The 17,451-nt window shown below is 51.5% G+C and overlaps 1 protein-coding gene across 8 annotated transcripts in view; it reads right to left on the reverse strand.

Moving 5' to 3' along the window:
* Window positions 1–1,093, reverse strand: part of LOC117516856 (protein Aster-B-like) — a 61,716-nt gene extending 60,623 nt beyond the window's left edge. For all 8 annotated transcript variants that reach the window (XM_034177739.1, XM_034177737.1, XM_034177734.1 and 5 more), the window contains exons 1-2: window positions 746–1,093; window positions 689–713 (exon numbers count right to left, since the gene is read on the reverse strand). In XM_034177739.1, the coding sequence (XP_034033630.1) occupies window positions 689–713; window position 746 (26 nt within the window). In that variant the 5' untranslated portion in view covers window positions 747–1,093. The remainder of the gene's footprint in view (window positions 1–688; window positions 714–745) is intronic.
* Window positions 1,094–17,451: the final 16,358 nt, after the last annotated feature.

Below are 17,451 nucleotides of genomic sequence, written 5' to 3' on the forward strand. Positions count from 1 at the left end.
CGCACTTGCTGCATGTCAAAGTCAGAAGAGAGAGGTTTTCTGGTGAGGAAACAGTTCAGCATGTAAAGCATCAAAGCGCTAGAGCAGGAGTGGTAGTCATCCACCAGAGCTCCCTGAGGTGAAGCATTTAAGGATTGTGTTCCTGGAACACCACAGCCCCCTTCACCACCTGTGCACCCAAGCAAGAAGCAAAGCAGTGTTATTTTGGTTTTGTATTTTTTTTTTTTTTGTATTCTGTCTTAAATTTGTTTCATTTTTTTTTAAAGTTGTGTTTTTAATTCAGTTTCTTAGCATCTCATGTACATCCCTGTTTGTACAAGCAGAGCATACGTGCATCATAAACACACTTACCTAATGCTGGGAGTGAGGTGCTATCAGCAATATACACAGATTCTGCTGAGTTTTAGTGTCTACAGAACCTTCAAAGTTTAGCTGAATCCAACCACAGCAGGATGAGGTATAGATCCAGGACTCAACTTACACCCGTAATGGCCACATGGCTCACTTTTGGTAAGTCTGATATCTCATAGTATCTAGTCACAAAGGGTTAATTACATGTCACAACACAAAGGTCCACGAGGCAAATACATATACATGCACCCTTGGACCTGACTCTAGGTTACAAGCACATCAGGTAGAAACAAGGTCACAGTTTAGTAACTCTAGTGCACAGAAGAAGTGTTCTTACCAGTTAAGCTTGAAACCTTTCATCAGTAAATAAAGCGCTGTCTGTGAGCCAGTGCTATGCTTCCACCCTCAGCCGCTCACTCACTTTTGGCCATGCTGAGTTGTGCAGAGGTGGTGGCGGCAGCAGGGGTTGGGGGTTAAATTCAGGGGCTTCAAGCCTTGAAGCAGCACCCATCAAAGGTTCACGTGAAAGAAAAAAAAGAATCCTGTGTGGCTGAACCTCAGTCTAAGTTCAGCGAGCAGCTTCTTGTGGCTGCTTTCAGTCTCATCTGAGAGCGTATGTGTGAAGTGAACACAGATAGAAGTGTGCGTCGTATGCGCATGTCTGCTGCCCTACAAGTCAGCGTGCATGAAGATGCAGCAGCAGCAGGATGCAGCAGCAGCAGGATGCAGCAGCAGCAAGATGCAGCAGGATGCAACAGCAGCAAGATGAAGCAGGATGCAGCAGCAGCAAGATGCAGCAGGATGCAACAGCAGCAAAATGCAGCAGGATGCAACAGCAGCAAGATGCAGCAGGATGCAGCAGCAGCAAGATGCAGCAGGATGCAACAGCAGCAAAATGCAGCAGGATGCAACAGCAGCAAGATGCAGCAGGATGCAGCAGCAGCAAGATGCAGCAGCAGGATGCAGCAGCAGCAGAGATTGTGAACATTCACTCTCTTGCATGCAGCAAGCTGTTGCTGAGATGGAGGCTTTTGCAGGAGAGAGATGAAGGAGAAGCATCTGAGCATGTTTCTCCTTTATCCATCAGCTCTTGTTATACAGATCCTCACTTCACAGAGTCTGTGCCCCACATTACATATCTGTCTCTGTCCCCCCCCCATTTATTGACAGTGATCAGACCTCCTCCCTCTGCTCTTTGCTCTGACAGGGATTACTGTCTGTTGTATTGACCAGCCCGAGCATCTGGGATCCCGTCCTGTGCGTCCATAAAAAAAAAAAAGAAGAGTTAATAATTATCAAACTGAGTGTTTCAGTCAGTAGGATGAAATACAACAGCTTTCAGAAATGATAAATGTTATCAATCAATAACTGGATTTGAAGGCTTTAAATTTAATCCCATAATCCTCCTGTGTTTGTGATTTTGGATTTAAACAGTGACACCCCCCCCCCCCCCTTTCCCACACAGTTGCCGCTTCACTTCTCTGCCCCCTCCCTCCCCCTTGCTCCTCACAGCACTGAAATTTTACTGAGTCACATAACCCATGATGCATTGCATTAGCAGAAGGTGACTTGTGCTATACAGTGGATGATGCAGCCGTTACTATGGCGACCTTTTATGCCAGGGACACCATGTGGGGAATCTGCGCATGGCAGGTGGCATGAAAACATACAGTGCATCCAGAAAGTATTCGCAGCATTTCACTTCTTCCTCTTTTTTTTTAGATTACAGCCTAATTCCAAAATGGATGAAATAATTTTTTTCCTCAAAATTCCACACACAATACCCCATAATGACAATGTGAAACAAGTTTATATACACTCAACAAAAATATAAATGCAACACTTTTGGTTTTGCTCCCATTTTGTATGAGATGAACTCAAAGAACTAAAACTTTTTCCACATACACAATATCACCATTTCCCTCAAATATTGTTCACAAACCAGTCTAAATCTGTGATAGTGAGCACTTCTCCTTTGCTGAGATAATCCATCCCACCTCACAGGTGTGCCATATCAAGATGCTGATTAGACACCATGATTAGTGCACAGGTGTGCCTTAGACTGTCCACAATAAAAGGCCACTCTGAAAGGTGCAGTTTTGTTTTAGTGGGGGGGGGGGGGGGGGGGGGGGGGGGGGGAATACCAGTCAGTATCTGGTGTGACCACCATTTGCCTCATGCAGTGCAACACATCTCCTTCGCATAGAGTTGATCAGGTTGTCAATTGTGGCCTGTGGAATGTTGGTCCACTCCTCTTCAATGGCTGTGCGAAGTTGCTGGATATTGGCAGGAACTGGTACACGCTGTCGTATACGCCGGTCCAGAGCATCCCAAACATGCTCAATGGGTGACATGTCCGGCGAGTATGCCGGCCATGCAAGAACCGGGACATTTTCAGCTTCCAAAAATTGTATACAGATCCTTGCAACATGGGGCCGTGCATTATCCTGCTGCAACATGAGGTGATGTTCTTGGATGTATGGCACAACAATGGGCCTCAGGATCTCTTCACGGTATCTCTGTGCATTCAAAATGCCATCAATAAAATGCACCTGTGTTCTTCGTCCATAACAGACGCCTACCCATACCATAACCCCACCGCCACCATGGGCCACTCGATCCACAACATTGACATCAGAAAACCGCTCACCCACACAACGCCACAGTGTGAACCGGGATTCATCCGTGAAGAGAAGACCTCTCCAACGTGCCAAACGCCAGCGAATGTGAGCATGTGCCCACTCAAGTCGGTTACGACGACGAACTGGAGTCAGGTCGAGACCCCGATGAGGACGACGAGCATGCAGATGAGCTTCCCTGAGATGGTTTCTGACAGTTTGTGCAGAAATTCTTTGGTTATGCAAACCGATTGTTTCAGCAGCTGTCCGAGTGGCTGGTCTCAGACGATCTTGGAGGGGAACATGCTAGATGTGGAGGTCCTGGGCTGGTGTGGTTACACGTGGTCTGCAGTTGTGAGGCTGGTTGGATGTACTGCCAAATTCTCTGAAACGCCTTTGGAGACGGCTTATGGTAGAGAAATGAACATTCAATACACGAGCAACAGCTCTGGTTGACATTCCTGCTGTCAGCATGCCAATTGCACGCTCCCTAAAATCTTGCAACATCTGTGGCATTTTGCTGTGTGATAAAACTGCACCTTTCAGAGTGGCCTTTTATTGTGGGCAGTCTAAGGCACACCTGTGCACTAATCATGGTGTCTAATCAGCACCTTGATATGGCACACCTGTGAGGTGGGATGGATTATCTCAGCAAAGGAGAAGTGCTCACTATCACAGATTTAGACTGGTTTGTGAACAATATTTGAGGGAAATGGTGATATTGTGTATGTGGAAAAAGTTTTAGATCTTTGAGTTCATCTCATACAAAATGGGAGCAAAACCAAAAGTGTTGCGTTTATATTTTTGTTGAGTGTATATACGAGGTCTGTCCAAAAAGTATCGGACCTTTTTATTTTTTGCAAAAACCATATGGATTTGAATCACGTGTGATTGCATCAGCCAAGCTTGAACCTTCGTGCGCATGCGTGAGTTTTTTCACGCCTGTCGGTTGCGTCATTCGCCTGTGAACAGGCTTTGTGTGAGCACATTCCACTGTTACAGGAGTTTTTGTCATGGAAAGAGGAGCGGAGGAATTCCGTGCGTTGCGGTGGAGCCACATGGCGCAAAGCAACACCGTGATGAAGCCTCACAGGACATGTTCTGGCATGTCCAGGCTCATCCACAATTTCTCGGTTAGTCACACGACTGAAAACCCATCGACAGCCATCTGAAAGCCATCTCAAAGCCATCCTGTGAGACCAACACGGAGGTGGTTTTGTCCCACGCCATGAACGGCACAGTGGCGCATCCACCCGCTTTTCTTTCCAGGAAAAAAACTCCTTTAACAGTGGAATGTGCTGAAATAGTGCTGATGTCCACGCCTTTTTCCTTTTTTGTGGAAGTCAGACGACGTCCCGGATCAACAAAGCCTTCACGTTGGAAATGATATTCTTGATTCAGCCTGTCGATTGGCATGCTCTCAGCAGTTGTGGGCCGTCCTTAAAGTGGCAGTAACACTCCTTGTGTAATCCAGACAAAATCGTCCCTGAAAGCCATATTAATTTTCCGAACGGTGTCCACCTGGAGGTCTCTCACAGTTTCTGGAAAAAAACTGATGCAGCAAAGCTCCAAATCGTTCAGACATTTATTTGCAATAAAAAAACGACGAGAGGGGTGGACCAGTGCTCACAGAAAGCCTGCTCACAGGCGAATGACGCAACCGACAGGCATGAAAAAACTCACGCATGCGCACGAAGGTTCAAGCTTGGCTCATGCAATCACACGTGATTTTGGACAGACCTCGTATAGATATATATATATATATATATACACACACATACACACAGTGGTGGGCACAGCGAACCAAAAAGTTAGCTTCGATAACAGCTAATCAGCTAACTGAAAAGTTATCTTTTATAAAACTAAACAGATAAACCAACCAAAAATTTATCAGAAGCTACAGCTAACTGATAACTGTCAGTATCGTCTCCAGTACATTTACAACTACTAACAAGCTGATTTTGAGTTTTAACACCACAGTTGCTTCTGGTAGCATTAAAGCCAACCACAGACCAAAACAATGAGTCAGCACTTCTGTCTTTCTGTGCCCTGCCCACTGCTGGAAGTTTTTGTTTACTACATAGCTTGCAGCAGTGAAGCAGCTATGTTGCTTTGAGGCAGAGGTCTTGGAAAATAAAGCAGATTTGACTTATGGTTTTGATTAAAATAAAAAAATTAATCCAGATAGAATAACTCAATTAATGTAAATTCTGTCATTTGTAGAAAGTTAAAATATAACACCTATCTTTTAATTTTAAATAATGCACTAATTCTGAAGTTTTTTAACAAACAGAGACAAATGCCAAAGGGATTATGGGTAAATGAGCCTCTGTTAACACTGATTTGTTGATTTATTCATTCTATGTAAAAACCAACACGTTAATGTGACGCGACGTGTGTGTTGTGTGGGCCGCCAGAAGAGGAGGTACTGCTGGCCCACCACCAGAGGGCGCCCTGTCTGGAGTGCGGGCTCCAGGCACCAGAGGGCGCAGCCGCCTCACAGGAGCAGCCAGGGTGACAGCTGTCATGCATCACCTGCAACAGCTGTTACTAATCATCTGATCAGCAGGAGTATATCAGCAGGACGACGTCTCCACCTCTTTGCCGAGATATCGTTTCTACCTAGAAGGTAACGTAACTCTGACAGATTGTATCCTTTTGGATTTTGTGCGTTGTTCTACAGATAACTTTTCCAACGAGAGGTGGAGGTAGCTTTCCTACCGTTCGGATTCCTGGGTGCAAACGCGCCCTCATTTAATTGTTCTTTGTTCCTCGCCAGCAGTACCAGGTCCGACACGCGGAGGCAGTGGCCACCTGGGAGTTCGGGACTTGGCGGCTCCAGTATTCCCGGGGTCTGGTGGCGGAGGAAACCGTGTGGTTCCGGTTCTACTTTGGAGAGGCGTCTCCTATCTTCGAGCCTGCCCACACGACACCTTTGTGAATTGACTTTTGTCCATTATTGTAATCTGTTGTATTGGTTGTGCACATTCACAACAGTAAAGTGTTGTTATTTGACCTATTCCATTGTCCGTTCATTTGCGCCCCCTGTTGTGGGTCCGTGTACTTACACTTTCCCAACAGGATATCTCGGCCAACGTCATGGATCCCGAGGGGCGTCAACCGGCTGTTGAACGGCCAATGGAAGAACAGGGCGCACAGGCGTCCGCTGGAGGAATGATCGGTGAGTTGCAGCGGATCCTCACCGCTTTCACGGCTCGGTTGGATTTAATGACCGAGCAGAACGTCCTCCTTAACCGCAGGGTGGAGGCTCTCGCCGCGCAGGTGGAGGCGCGCCCTCAGGGCGCTGCTGCGACTCTCCCTCCTGTCGACCCTGTGCGTAACAGTGACGTTCCACAGGTCATTCAACGACCCCTCCCACCTTCCCCGGAAGCATACATAAGCCCTCCAGAGCCGTACGGAGGTTGTGTGGAGACGTGCGCGGACTTCCTTATGCAGTGTTCGCTCGTCTTCGCACAACGTCCTGTCATGTACGCGACTGATGCTAGCAAGATAGCTTATGTAATAAACCTGCTTCGCGGTGAGGCACGCGCTTGGGCTACAGCGCTCTGGGAGCAGAATTCACGGCTCCTTCAGACATATGATGGGTTTGTGAGGGAGTTCAGAACAGTGTTCGATCACCCAAATAGAGGAGAGACCGCTTCAGCCGTGCTGTTGTCAATGAGACAGGGGCGCCGGAGCGCAGCTGCCTATGCAGTCGACTTCCGCATCACGGCTGCAAGGTCCGGCTGGAATAGCACTGCCCTCCGCGCCGCCTTTGTAAACGGACTGTCATTGGTTCTAAAGGAGCACCTGGTGGCTAAGGACGAACCGCGGGATTTAGACGAGCTTATTGATCTCGTCATACGATTAGACAATCGGTTAGAAGAACGCCGTCGGGAACGAGATGAAGGGCGTGGCCGGGCACGCGCCGTCCCTCTCCCTTCCGGTGCCAACCGCGTTCTGCCCTCCCCACGCTCCACGGCCCCTGCGCTCCGTGTGGTTACAGCTCCCCCTGCTGACGAAGCTATGGACACGAGCAGGGCCACATTTAGGGCACCAGATAGACAGAGGAGGCTGGCCCGTGGAGCGTGTTTTGTTTGTGGCTCGATAGAGCATCAGGTAAGAGACTGCCCCGAGCGGTTAAACACCAACGCCCACCCCTAGAAACTGGGCTAGGGGTGGGCCGAGACATTCACGTGGGACACACCCACATTGCCACATGACTCCCAGTTACAATCCTTTATGAGGATTTAACCCTGAAGGCCCCAGCACTGGTGGACACGGGCTCTGAAGGGAATCTGTTAGACAGCAGATGGGCCAGGGAGATAGGGCTCCCTCTGGTGGCGCTTACCTCGCCTGTGCAGGTGCGGGCACTAGATGGCTCCCTACTCCCTCCAATCACGCATAAGACACCACCTGTAACTCTGGTGGTGTCAGGAAATCACCGGGAGGAGATCGAGTTTTTTGTGACTCCTGCTACCTCCCGTGTGATTTTAGGGTTCCCCTGGATGTTAAAACACAATCCCCGGATCGATTGGCCGTCCGGGGTAGTGGTTCAGTGGAGCGAGACCTGCCATCGGGTATGTTTAGGTTCCTCGGTTCCTCCCGGTTCCCAGGCTAAGGAGGAGGTCAGAGTCCCGCCCAATCTAGGGACGGTGCCGGTGGAGTACCACGACCTTGTAGATGTGTTCAGTAAGGATCTGGCGCTCACCCTTCCCCCCCACCGTCCGTACGATTGTGCCATTGATTTGGTTCCAGGCGGTGAGTTCCCGTCCAGCAGGCTGTACAATCTCTCACGACCTGAGCGCAAATCAATGGAGACCTACATCCGGGACTCTTTAGCCGCCGGGTTGATCCGGAATTCCACCTCCCCGATGGGTGCAGGTTTCTTTTTTGTGGGTAAAAAAGACGGCGGACTTCGTCCATGCATTGATTATAGGGGACTGAACGAAATCACGGTTCGTAATCGATACCCGTTGCCCCTGTTGGATTCAGTGTTCACGCCCCTGCATGGAGCCCGAATATTCACTAAGCTAGATCTTAGAAATGCGTATCACCTGGTTCGGATCCGGAAGGGAGACGAGTGGAAGACGGCATTTAACACCCCCTTAGGTCACTTTGAGTACCTGGTCATACCGTTCGGCCTCACAAACGCCCCCGCGACGTTCCAAGCTTTGGTTAATGATGTCTTGCGGGATTTCCTGCACCGATTCGTCTTCGTATATCTAGACGATATACTCATCTTTTCTCCGGATCCTGAGACTCATGTCCGGCATGTACGTCAGGTCCTGCAGCGGTTGTTGGAGAACTGGCTGTTTGTGAAGGGCGAGAAGTGTGAGTTCCACCGCACATCTTTGTCCTTCCTGGGGTTTATCATCTCCCCCAACTCCGTCGCTCCTGATCCGGCCAAGGTTGCGGCGGTGAGAGACTGGCCCCAACCCACTAGCCGTAGGAAGCTGCAACAGTTCCTCGGCTTTGCTAATTTCTACAGGAGGTTCATTGAGGGCTACAGTCAGGTAGCTAGCCCCCTGACAGCCCTGACCTCACCAAAAGTCCCCTTCACCTGGTCGGATCGTTGCGATGCCGCGTTCAAGGAGTTGAAACGGCGCTTCTCGTCTGCACCCGTTCTGGTGCAGCCCGATCCTAGTCACCAGTTAGTGGTTGAAGTGGACGCCTCGGACTCAGGGATAGGAGCTGTGCTTTTCCAGAGCGGGAAGACCGATAAGGTCCTTCACCCGTGTGCCTATTTTTCCAGCAGGTTGACCCCGGCCGAACGGAATTATGACGTCGGCAATCGGGAACTCCTTGCGGTGAAAGAGGCTCTTGAAGAGTGGAGACATCTGTTGGAGGGAACGTCCGTGCCATTCACGGTTTTCACTGACCACCGGAACCTGGAGTATATCAGGACCGCCAAGCGGCTGAACCCCAGGCAAGCCCGCTGGTCACTGTTCTTCGGCCGTTTTGACTTCCGGATCACCTACCGTCCCGGGACCAAAAACCAGAGATCGGATGCCTTGTCCCGGGTACATGAAGATGAAGTCAAAACGGAGTTGTTGGATCCACCGGAACCCATCATCCCGGAGTCCACTATCGTGGCCACCCTCACCTGGGACGTAGAGAGAACCATCCGGGAGGCCCTGGCACGAAGCCCGGACCCCAGAACTGGGCCGAAGAACAGACTCTACGTCCCACCAGAAGCTAGGGCTGCAGTCCTGGACTTCTGTCACGGCTCTAAGCTCTCCTGTCATCCAGGGGTGCGAAGAACCGTGGCAGTTGTCCGGCAGCGCTTCTGGTGGGCGTCCCTAGAGGCCGACGTCCGGGATTATATCCAGGCCTGCACCACCTGCGCCAGGGGCAAGGCTGACCATCGCAGGGCTTCTGGACTGCTCCAGCCACTGCCCGTGCCCCATCGCCCCTGGTCCCACATCGGCCTGGATTTTGTCACGGGCCTCCCGCCGTCCCAGGGCAACACCACCATTCTCACGATAGTGGACCGATTCTCCAAGGCAGCCCACTTCGTAGCCCTCCCGAAGCTCCCGACGGCCCAGGAGACAGCGGACCTCCTGGTTCACCACGTCGTCCGGCTGCATGGGATCCCAACAGACATCGTCTCCGATCGCGGTCCCCAGTTCTCCTCGCACGTCTGGAGGAGCTTCTGCCGGGAACTGGGGGCCACGGTGAGTCTCTCATCCGGGTATCATCCCCAGACCAACGGGCAAGCAGAACGGGCCAATCAGGAGATGGAGCAGGCCCTGCGTTGCGTGACAGCCGTGCACCCGGCGGCCTGGAGTACCCATCTGGCCTGGATCGAGTATGCCCATAACAGCCAGGTGTCGTCAGCCACCGGCCTCTCCCCTTTCGAGGTATGTCTGGGGTACCAACCTCCTTTGTTTCCGGTGGTTGAGGGAGAGGTCGGTGTGCCCTCGGTCCAGGCCCACCTACGGAAGTGCCGTCGGGTGTGGCGTGCCGCCCGTTCTGCCTTGCTGAGGGCCCGGATGAGGACGAAGGCCCATGCAGACCGTCGGCGGACCCCGGCCCCTACGTACCGGCCAGGGCAGGCAGTGTGGTTGTCTACCAAGGACATACCCCTTCAAGTGGACTCCCCTAAACTGCAGGACCGGTATATCGGTCCGTTCAAAATCATCAAGGTCATCAGTCCAGCCGCAGTGAGGCTTCAGCTTCCGGCCTCACTGCGGATCCATCCCGTTTTCCATGTGTCCCGGATCAAGCCCCATCACACCTCACCCCTCTGTACTCCCGGTCCGGCACCACCTCCTGCCCGGATCATCGATGGCGAGCCGGCTTGGACTGTGCGCCGGCTCTTAGATGTCCGTAGGATGGGCCGGGGCTTCCAGTATTTGGTGGACTGGGAGGGGTACGGACCTGAAGAACACTCCTGGGTGAAGAGGAGCTTCATCCTGGACCCGGCCCTCCTGGCCGATTTCTACCGCCGCCACCCGGACAAGCCTGGTTGGGCGCCAGGAGGCGCCCGTTGAGGGGGGGGTCCTGTTGTGTGGGCCGCCAGAAGAGGAGGTACTGCTGGCCTACCACCAGAGGGCGCCCTGTCTGGAGTGCGGGCTCCAGGCACCAGAGGGCGCAGCCGCCTCATAGGAGCAGCCAGGGTGACAGCTGTCACGCATCACCTGCAACAGCTGTTACCAATCATCTGATCGGCAGGAGTATATCAGCAGGACGACGTCTCCACCTCTTTGCCGAGATATCGTTTCTACCTAGAAGGTAACGTAAATCAGCTGACAGATTGTATCCTTTTGGATTTTGTGCATTGTTCTACAGATAACTTTTCCAACGAGAGGTGGAGGTAGCTTTCCTACCATTCGGATTCCTGGGTGCAAACGCGCCCTCATTTAATTGTTCTTTGTTCCTCGCCAGCAGTACCAGGTCCGACACGCGGAGGCAGTGGCCACCTGGGAGTTCAGGACTTGGCGGCTCCAGTATTCCCGGGGTCTGGTGGCGGAGGAAACCGTGTGGTTCCGGTTCTACTTTGGAGAGGCGTCTCCTATCTTCGAGCCTGCCCACACGACACCTTTGTGAATTGACTTTTGTCCATTATTGTAATCTGTTGTATTGGTTGTGCACATTCACAACAGTAAAGTGTTGTTATTTGACCTATTCCATTGTCCGTTCATTTGCTCCCCCTGTTGTGGGTCCGTGTACTTACACTTTCCCAACAGTGTGTGTTGGTATGTACATATAAATGTGCTTTAGTAAAATATGACATTTTATTCATATGTTAATAAAAGCCATTTGGAAAAGCCAAAAGTTAAGTTGTGATTACCGTCTGATATAACTGGGGTCAAAATGCATAGAACACTGCCATCTTCTGGTGCCCAGACGCTCAGACCCTTACCCATAATCCTTTGCGTACCAGTTTTTTTTCACACGCCAGAGAGTTGCTGCGGTTTGAACAACAGAATCCACAATGACAATTGTAAATGAACATTATACAACCAAAATGTACATTTTTATTTAGCTGCTGCAAGAGGCTGCAGCGATACTTAGGGGGAATACTGCCGTGAACACTACTGGCCAGTAGATGGCAGTAGAGGCAGCCAAAACAAATATTCCAAATAATCTATCTGTTACATTTAATTTGCGTGGAATTTATTAAATTCCACGCAACGCAAATTATGTGGACTTGGAGAAGGTGTATGATTGGGTACCCCGGGAGATACTGTGGGAGGTGCTGCAGGAGTATGGAGTGAGGGGGTCCCTTCTCAGGGCCATCCAGTCTCTGTACTCGCAAAGTGAGAGCTGTGTTCGGGTGCTTGGCAGTAAGTTGGACTTGTTTCCGGTGAAGGTTGGCCTCCGCCATGGCTGCGCCTGGTCACTAACCCTGTTTATGATATTCATGGACAGGATATCGAGGCATAGTCGAGGGAGCGCCATGGCTGCGCCTTGTCACTAATCCTGTTTGTGATATTCATGGACAGGATATCGAGGCATAGTCGGGGGAGGAGGGTTTCCGGTTTAGTGGGCTCAGGGTATCATCACTGCTTTTTGCAGATGATGTGGTCCTGTTGGCTTCATCGACCGGTGACCTCCAAGACTCACTGGATCATTATGCAGCCAAGTGTGATGCGGCTGGGATGAGGATCAGCACCTCTAAATCTGAGGCCATGGTTCTCAGCAGGAAACAGATGGATTGCCCACTCTGGGTAGGGAATACGGCCTTGGCCCAAGTGAAGGAGTTCAAGTACCTCGGGGTCTTGTTAACGAGTGAGGGGATGATGGAGCGTGAGATTGGCTGGAGAATCGGCACAGACAGGGCGGTATTGCATTTGCTCTGTCGTACTGTTGTGTCGAAAAGGGAGCTCACCCAAAAGGTGAAGCTCTCGATCGACTGGTCAATCTTCGTTCCTACTCTCACCTATGGTCATGAGTGTTGGGTCATGACTGAAAGAACTAGATTGCGGGTAGAAGCGGCCGAAATGGACTTCCTCAGGAGAGTGGCTGGTGTCTCCCTTAGAGATAGGGTGAGAGGTTCGACTTGGAATAGAGTCGCTGCTCCTTCGTGTTGAAAGGAGCCAGCTGAGGTTGGTTCAAGCATTTGGTAAGAATGCCTCCTGGGTGCCACCCAAGGGACGTGTTCCAGGCATGTCCATCTGGGAGGAGACCCCGGGGAAGACCCAGGACTAGGTGGAGAGATTTTATCTCCACAATGGCCTGGGAATGCCTTGGGATCCCCCAGCTGTGCTTTTCCAGAGCGGGAAGACCGATAAGGTCCTTCACCCGTGTGCCTATTTTTCCAGCAGGTTGACCCCGGCCGAACGGAATTATGACGTCGGCAATCGGGAACTCCTTGCGGTGAAAGAGGCTCTTGAAGAGTGGAGACATCTGTTGGAGGGAACGTCCGTGCCATTCACGGTTTTCACTGACCACCGGAACCTGGAGTATATCAGGACCGCCAAGCGGCTGAACCCCAGGCAAGCCCGCTGGTCACTGTTCTTCGGCCGTTTTGACTTCCGGATCACCTACCGTCCCGGGACAAAAAACCAGAGATCGGATGCCTTGTCCCGGGTACATGAAGATGAAGTCAAAACGGAGTTGTCGGATCCACCGGAACCCATCATCCCGGAGTCCACTATCGTGGCCACCCTCACCTGGGACGTAGAGAATACCATCCGGGAGGCCCTGGCACGAAGCCCGGACCCCAGAACTGGGCCGAAGAACAGACTCTACGTCCCACCAGAAGCTAGGGCTGCAGTCCTGGACTTCTGTCACGGCTCTAAGCTCTCCTGTCATCCAGGGGTGCGAAGAACCGTGGCAGTTGTCCGGCAGCGCTTCTGGTGGGCGTCCCTAGAGGCCGACGTCCGGGATTATATCCAGGCCTGCACCACCTGCGCCAGGGGCAAGGCTGACCATCGCAGGGCTTCTGGACTGCTCCAGCCACTGCCCGTGCCCCATCGCCCCTGGTCCCACATCGGCCTGGATTTTGTCACGGGCCTCCCGCCGTCCCAGGGCAACACCACCATTCTCACGATAGTGGACCGATTCTCCAAGGCAGCCCACTTCGTAGCCCTCCCGAAGCTCCCGACGGCCCAGAAGACAGCGGACCTCCTGGTTCACCACGTCGTCCGGCTGCATGGGATCCCAACAGACATCGTCTCCGATCGCGGTCCCCAGTTCTCCTCGCACGTCTGGAGGAGCTTCTGCCGGGAACTGGGGGCCACGGTGAGTCTCTCATCCGGGTATCATCCCCAGACCAACGGGCAAGCAGAACGGGCCAATCAGGAGATGGAGCAGGCCCTGCGTTGCGTGACAGCCGTGCACCCGGCGGCCTGGAGTACCCATCTGGCCTGGATCGAGTATGCCCATAACAGCCAGGTGTCGTCAGCCACCGGCCTCTCCCCTTTCGAGGTATGTCTGGGGTACCAACCTCCTTGTTTCCGGTGGTTGAGGGAGAGGTCGGTGTGCCCTCGGTCCAGGCCCACCTACGGAAGTGTCGTCGGGTGTGGCGTGCCGCCCGTTCTGCCTTGCTGAGGGCCCGGATGAGGACGAAGGCCCATGCAGACCGTCGGCGGACCCCGGCCCCTACGTACCGGCCAGGGCAGGCAGTGTGGTTGTCTACCAAGGACATACCCCTTCAAGTGGACTCCCCTAAACTGCAGGACCGGTATATCGGTCCGTTCAAAATCATCAAGGTCATCAGTCCAGCCGCAGTGAGGCTTCAGCTTCCGGCCTCACTGCGGATCCATCCCGTTTTCCATGTGTCCTGGATCAAGCCCCATCACACCTCACCCCTCTGTACTCCCAGTCCGGCACCACCTCCTGCCCGGATCATCGATGGCGAGCCGGCTTGGACTGTGCGCCGGCTCTTAGATGTCCGTAGGATGGGCCGGGGCTTCCAGTATTTGGTGGACTGGGAGGGGTACGGACCTGAAGAACACTCCTGGGTGAAGAGGAGCTTCATCCTGGACCCGGCCCTCCTGGCCGATTTCTACCGCCGCCACCCGGACAAGCCTGGTTGGGCGCCAGGAGGCGCCCGTTGAGGGGGGGGTCCTGTTGTGTGGGCCGCCAGAAGAGGAGGTACTGCTGGCCTACCACCAGAGGGCGCCCTGTCTGGAGTGCGGGCTCCAGGCACCAGAGGGCGCAGCCGCCTCATAGGAGCAGCCAGGGTGACAGCTGTCACGCATCACCTGCAACAGCTGTTACCAATCATCTGATCGGCAGGAGTATATCAGCAGGACGACGTCTCCACCTCTTTGCCGAGATATCGTTTCTACCTAGAAGGTAACGTAAATCAGCTGACAGATTGTATCCTTTTGGATTTTGTGCATTGTTCTACAGATAACTTTTCCAACGAGAGGTGGAGGTAGCTTTCCTACCATTCGGATTCCTGGGTGCAAACGCGCCCTCATTTAATTGTTCTTTGTTCCTCGCCAGCAGTACCAGGTCCGACACGCGGAGGCAGTGGCCACCTGGGAGTTCAGGACTTGGCGGCTCCAGTATTCCCGGGGTCTGGTGGCGGAGGAAACCGTGTGGTTCCGGTTCTACTTTGGAGAGGCGTCTCCTATCTTCGAGCCTGCCCACACGACACCTTTGTGAATTGACTTTTGTCCATTATTGTAATCTGTTGTATTGGTTGTGCACATTCACAACAGTAAAGTGTTGTTATTTGACCTATTCCATTGTCCGTTCATTTGCTCCCCCTGTTGTGGGTCCGTGTACTTACACTTTCCCAACAGTGTGTGTTGGTATGTACATATAAATGTGCTTTAGTAAAATATGACATTTTATTCATATGTTAATAAAAGCCATTTGGAAAAGCCAAAAGTTAAGTTGTGATTACCGTCTGATATAACTGGGGTCAAAATGCATAGAACACTGCCATCTTCTGGTGCCCAGACGCTCAGACCCTTACCCATAATCCTTTGCGTACCAGTTTTTTTCACACGCCAGAGAGTTGCTGCGGTTTGAACAACAGAATCCACAATGACAATTGTAAATGAACATTATACAACCAAAATGTACATTTTTATTTAGCTGCTGCAAGAGGCTGCAGCGATACTTAGGGGGAATACTGCCGTGAACACTACTGGCCAGTAGATGGCAGTAGAGGCAGCCAAAACAAATATTCCAAATAATCTATCTGTTACATTTAATTTGCGTGGAATTTATTAAATTCCACGCAACGCAAATTATGTGGACTTGGAGAAGGTGTATGATTGGGTACCCCGGGAGATACTGTGGGAGGTGCTGCAGGAGTATGGAGTGAGGGGGTCCCTTCTCAGGGCCATCCAGTCTCTGTACTCGCAAAGTGAGAGCTGTGTTCGGGTGCTTGGCAGTAAGTTGGACTTGTTTCCGGTGAAGGTTGGCCTCCGCCATGGCTGCGCCTGGTCACTAACCCTGTTTATGATATTCATGGACAGGATATCGAGGCATAGTCGAGGGAGCGCCATGGCTGCGCCTTGTCACTAATCCTGTTTGTGATATTCATGGACAGGATATCGAGGCATAGTCGGGGGAGGAGGGTTTCCGGTTTAGTGGGCTCAGGGTATCATCACTGCTTTTTGCAGATGATGTGGTCCTGTTGGCTTCATCGACCGGTGACCTCCAAGACTCACTGGATCATTATGCAGCCAAGTGTGATGCGGCTGGGATGAGGATCAGCACCTCTAAATCTGAGGCCATGGTTCTCAGCAGGAAACAGATGGATTGCCCACTCTGGGTAGGGAATACGGCGTTGGCCCAAGTGAAGGAGTTCAAGTACCTCGGGGTCTTGTTAACGAGTGAGGGGATGATGGAGCGTGAGATTGGCTGGAGAATCGGCACAGACAGGGCGGTATTGCATTTGCTCTGTCGTACTGTTGTGTCGAAAAGGGAGCTCACCCAAAAGGTGAAGCTCTCGATCGACTGGTCAATCTTCGTTCCTACTCTCACCTATGGTCATGAGTGTTGGGTCATGACTGAAAGAACTAGATTGCGGGTAGAAGCGGCCGAAATGGACTTCCTCAGGAGAGTGGCTGGTGTCTCCCTTAGAGATAGGGTGAGAGGTTCGACTTGGAATAGAGTCGCTGCTCCTTCGTGTTGAAAGGAGCCAGCTGAGGTTGGTTCAAGCATTTGGTAAGAATGCCTCCTGGGTGCCTACCAAGGGACGTGTTCCAGGCATGTCCATCTGGGAGGAGACCCCGGGGAAGACCCAGGACTAGGTGGAGAGATTTTATCTCCACAATGGCCTGGGAATGCCTTGGGATCCCCCAGTTAGAGGTGGTCAATGTAGCATGGGAAAGGGAAGTCTGGGCTCTCCTGCTGGAGCTGTTGCCCTCGTGACCCGAACCTGGAAAAGCGGTTGAAGATGAGTGAGTGAGTGGAATTAAATAAATGCAAACCAAATTTCAGACATCTTATATATATTACTCTGGAACAAAGACGACAAACAGTGTTGTAGGACAATAAGCAGGACGTTATAAAGCAAACAGGAATCGATTGCAACTCACATTGATTCCAATTGAAAATGATGGAGAAGCAACCTGAGCCTCTTCTGGCATTTTTACATAAAACAAACATAATAACAACATCTATAAACCCAGAGAATTTATTCACGTTTTAGGCACAATATACAAAGAGTTTAATGCTGTTTTCCATGTGGAGCCTGATCAGAGCATTGCAAATGCATTTCTCCTGTCGTGACTGTACTGAGATTACCCATAATGCACCTGGACACACTAAAACGTTCAAATTAGTGCAATACTTTAAAAGTAAAACATATAGCTGATGTTTTCACTTTATAAAACTTCAGAAGTGACGTTAATTTAAATAACATGTCCAAAATTAGCTTGGCCGAAATTTTAACCATAAGTTAAAACGGTATGCCTCTGGATGACTTGGGTGATATTGCCGGTGAGTTAGTATGGTGTCAAGAGCAATTATCTTGTGACCAGTTTTCCTCTGGTGGCATAGGATAGAGTGGTTTCTCCTTAAACCAGCTCTCCTCTGTTTACAAAGAATAAAGCTGTTTATC

The sequence above is a fragment of the Thalassophryne amazonica genome, chromosome 9 (genome assembly GCF_902500255.1).
Source record: "Thalassophryne amazonica chromosome 9, fThaAma1.1, whole genome shotgun sequence".
Taxonomy (NCBI): Eukaryota; Metazoa; Chordata; class Actinopteri; order Batrachoidiformes; family Batrachoididae; genus Thalassophryne; species Thalassophryne amazonica.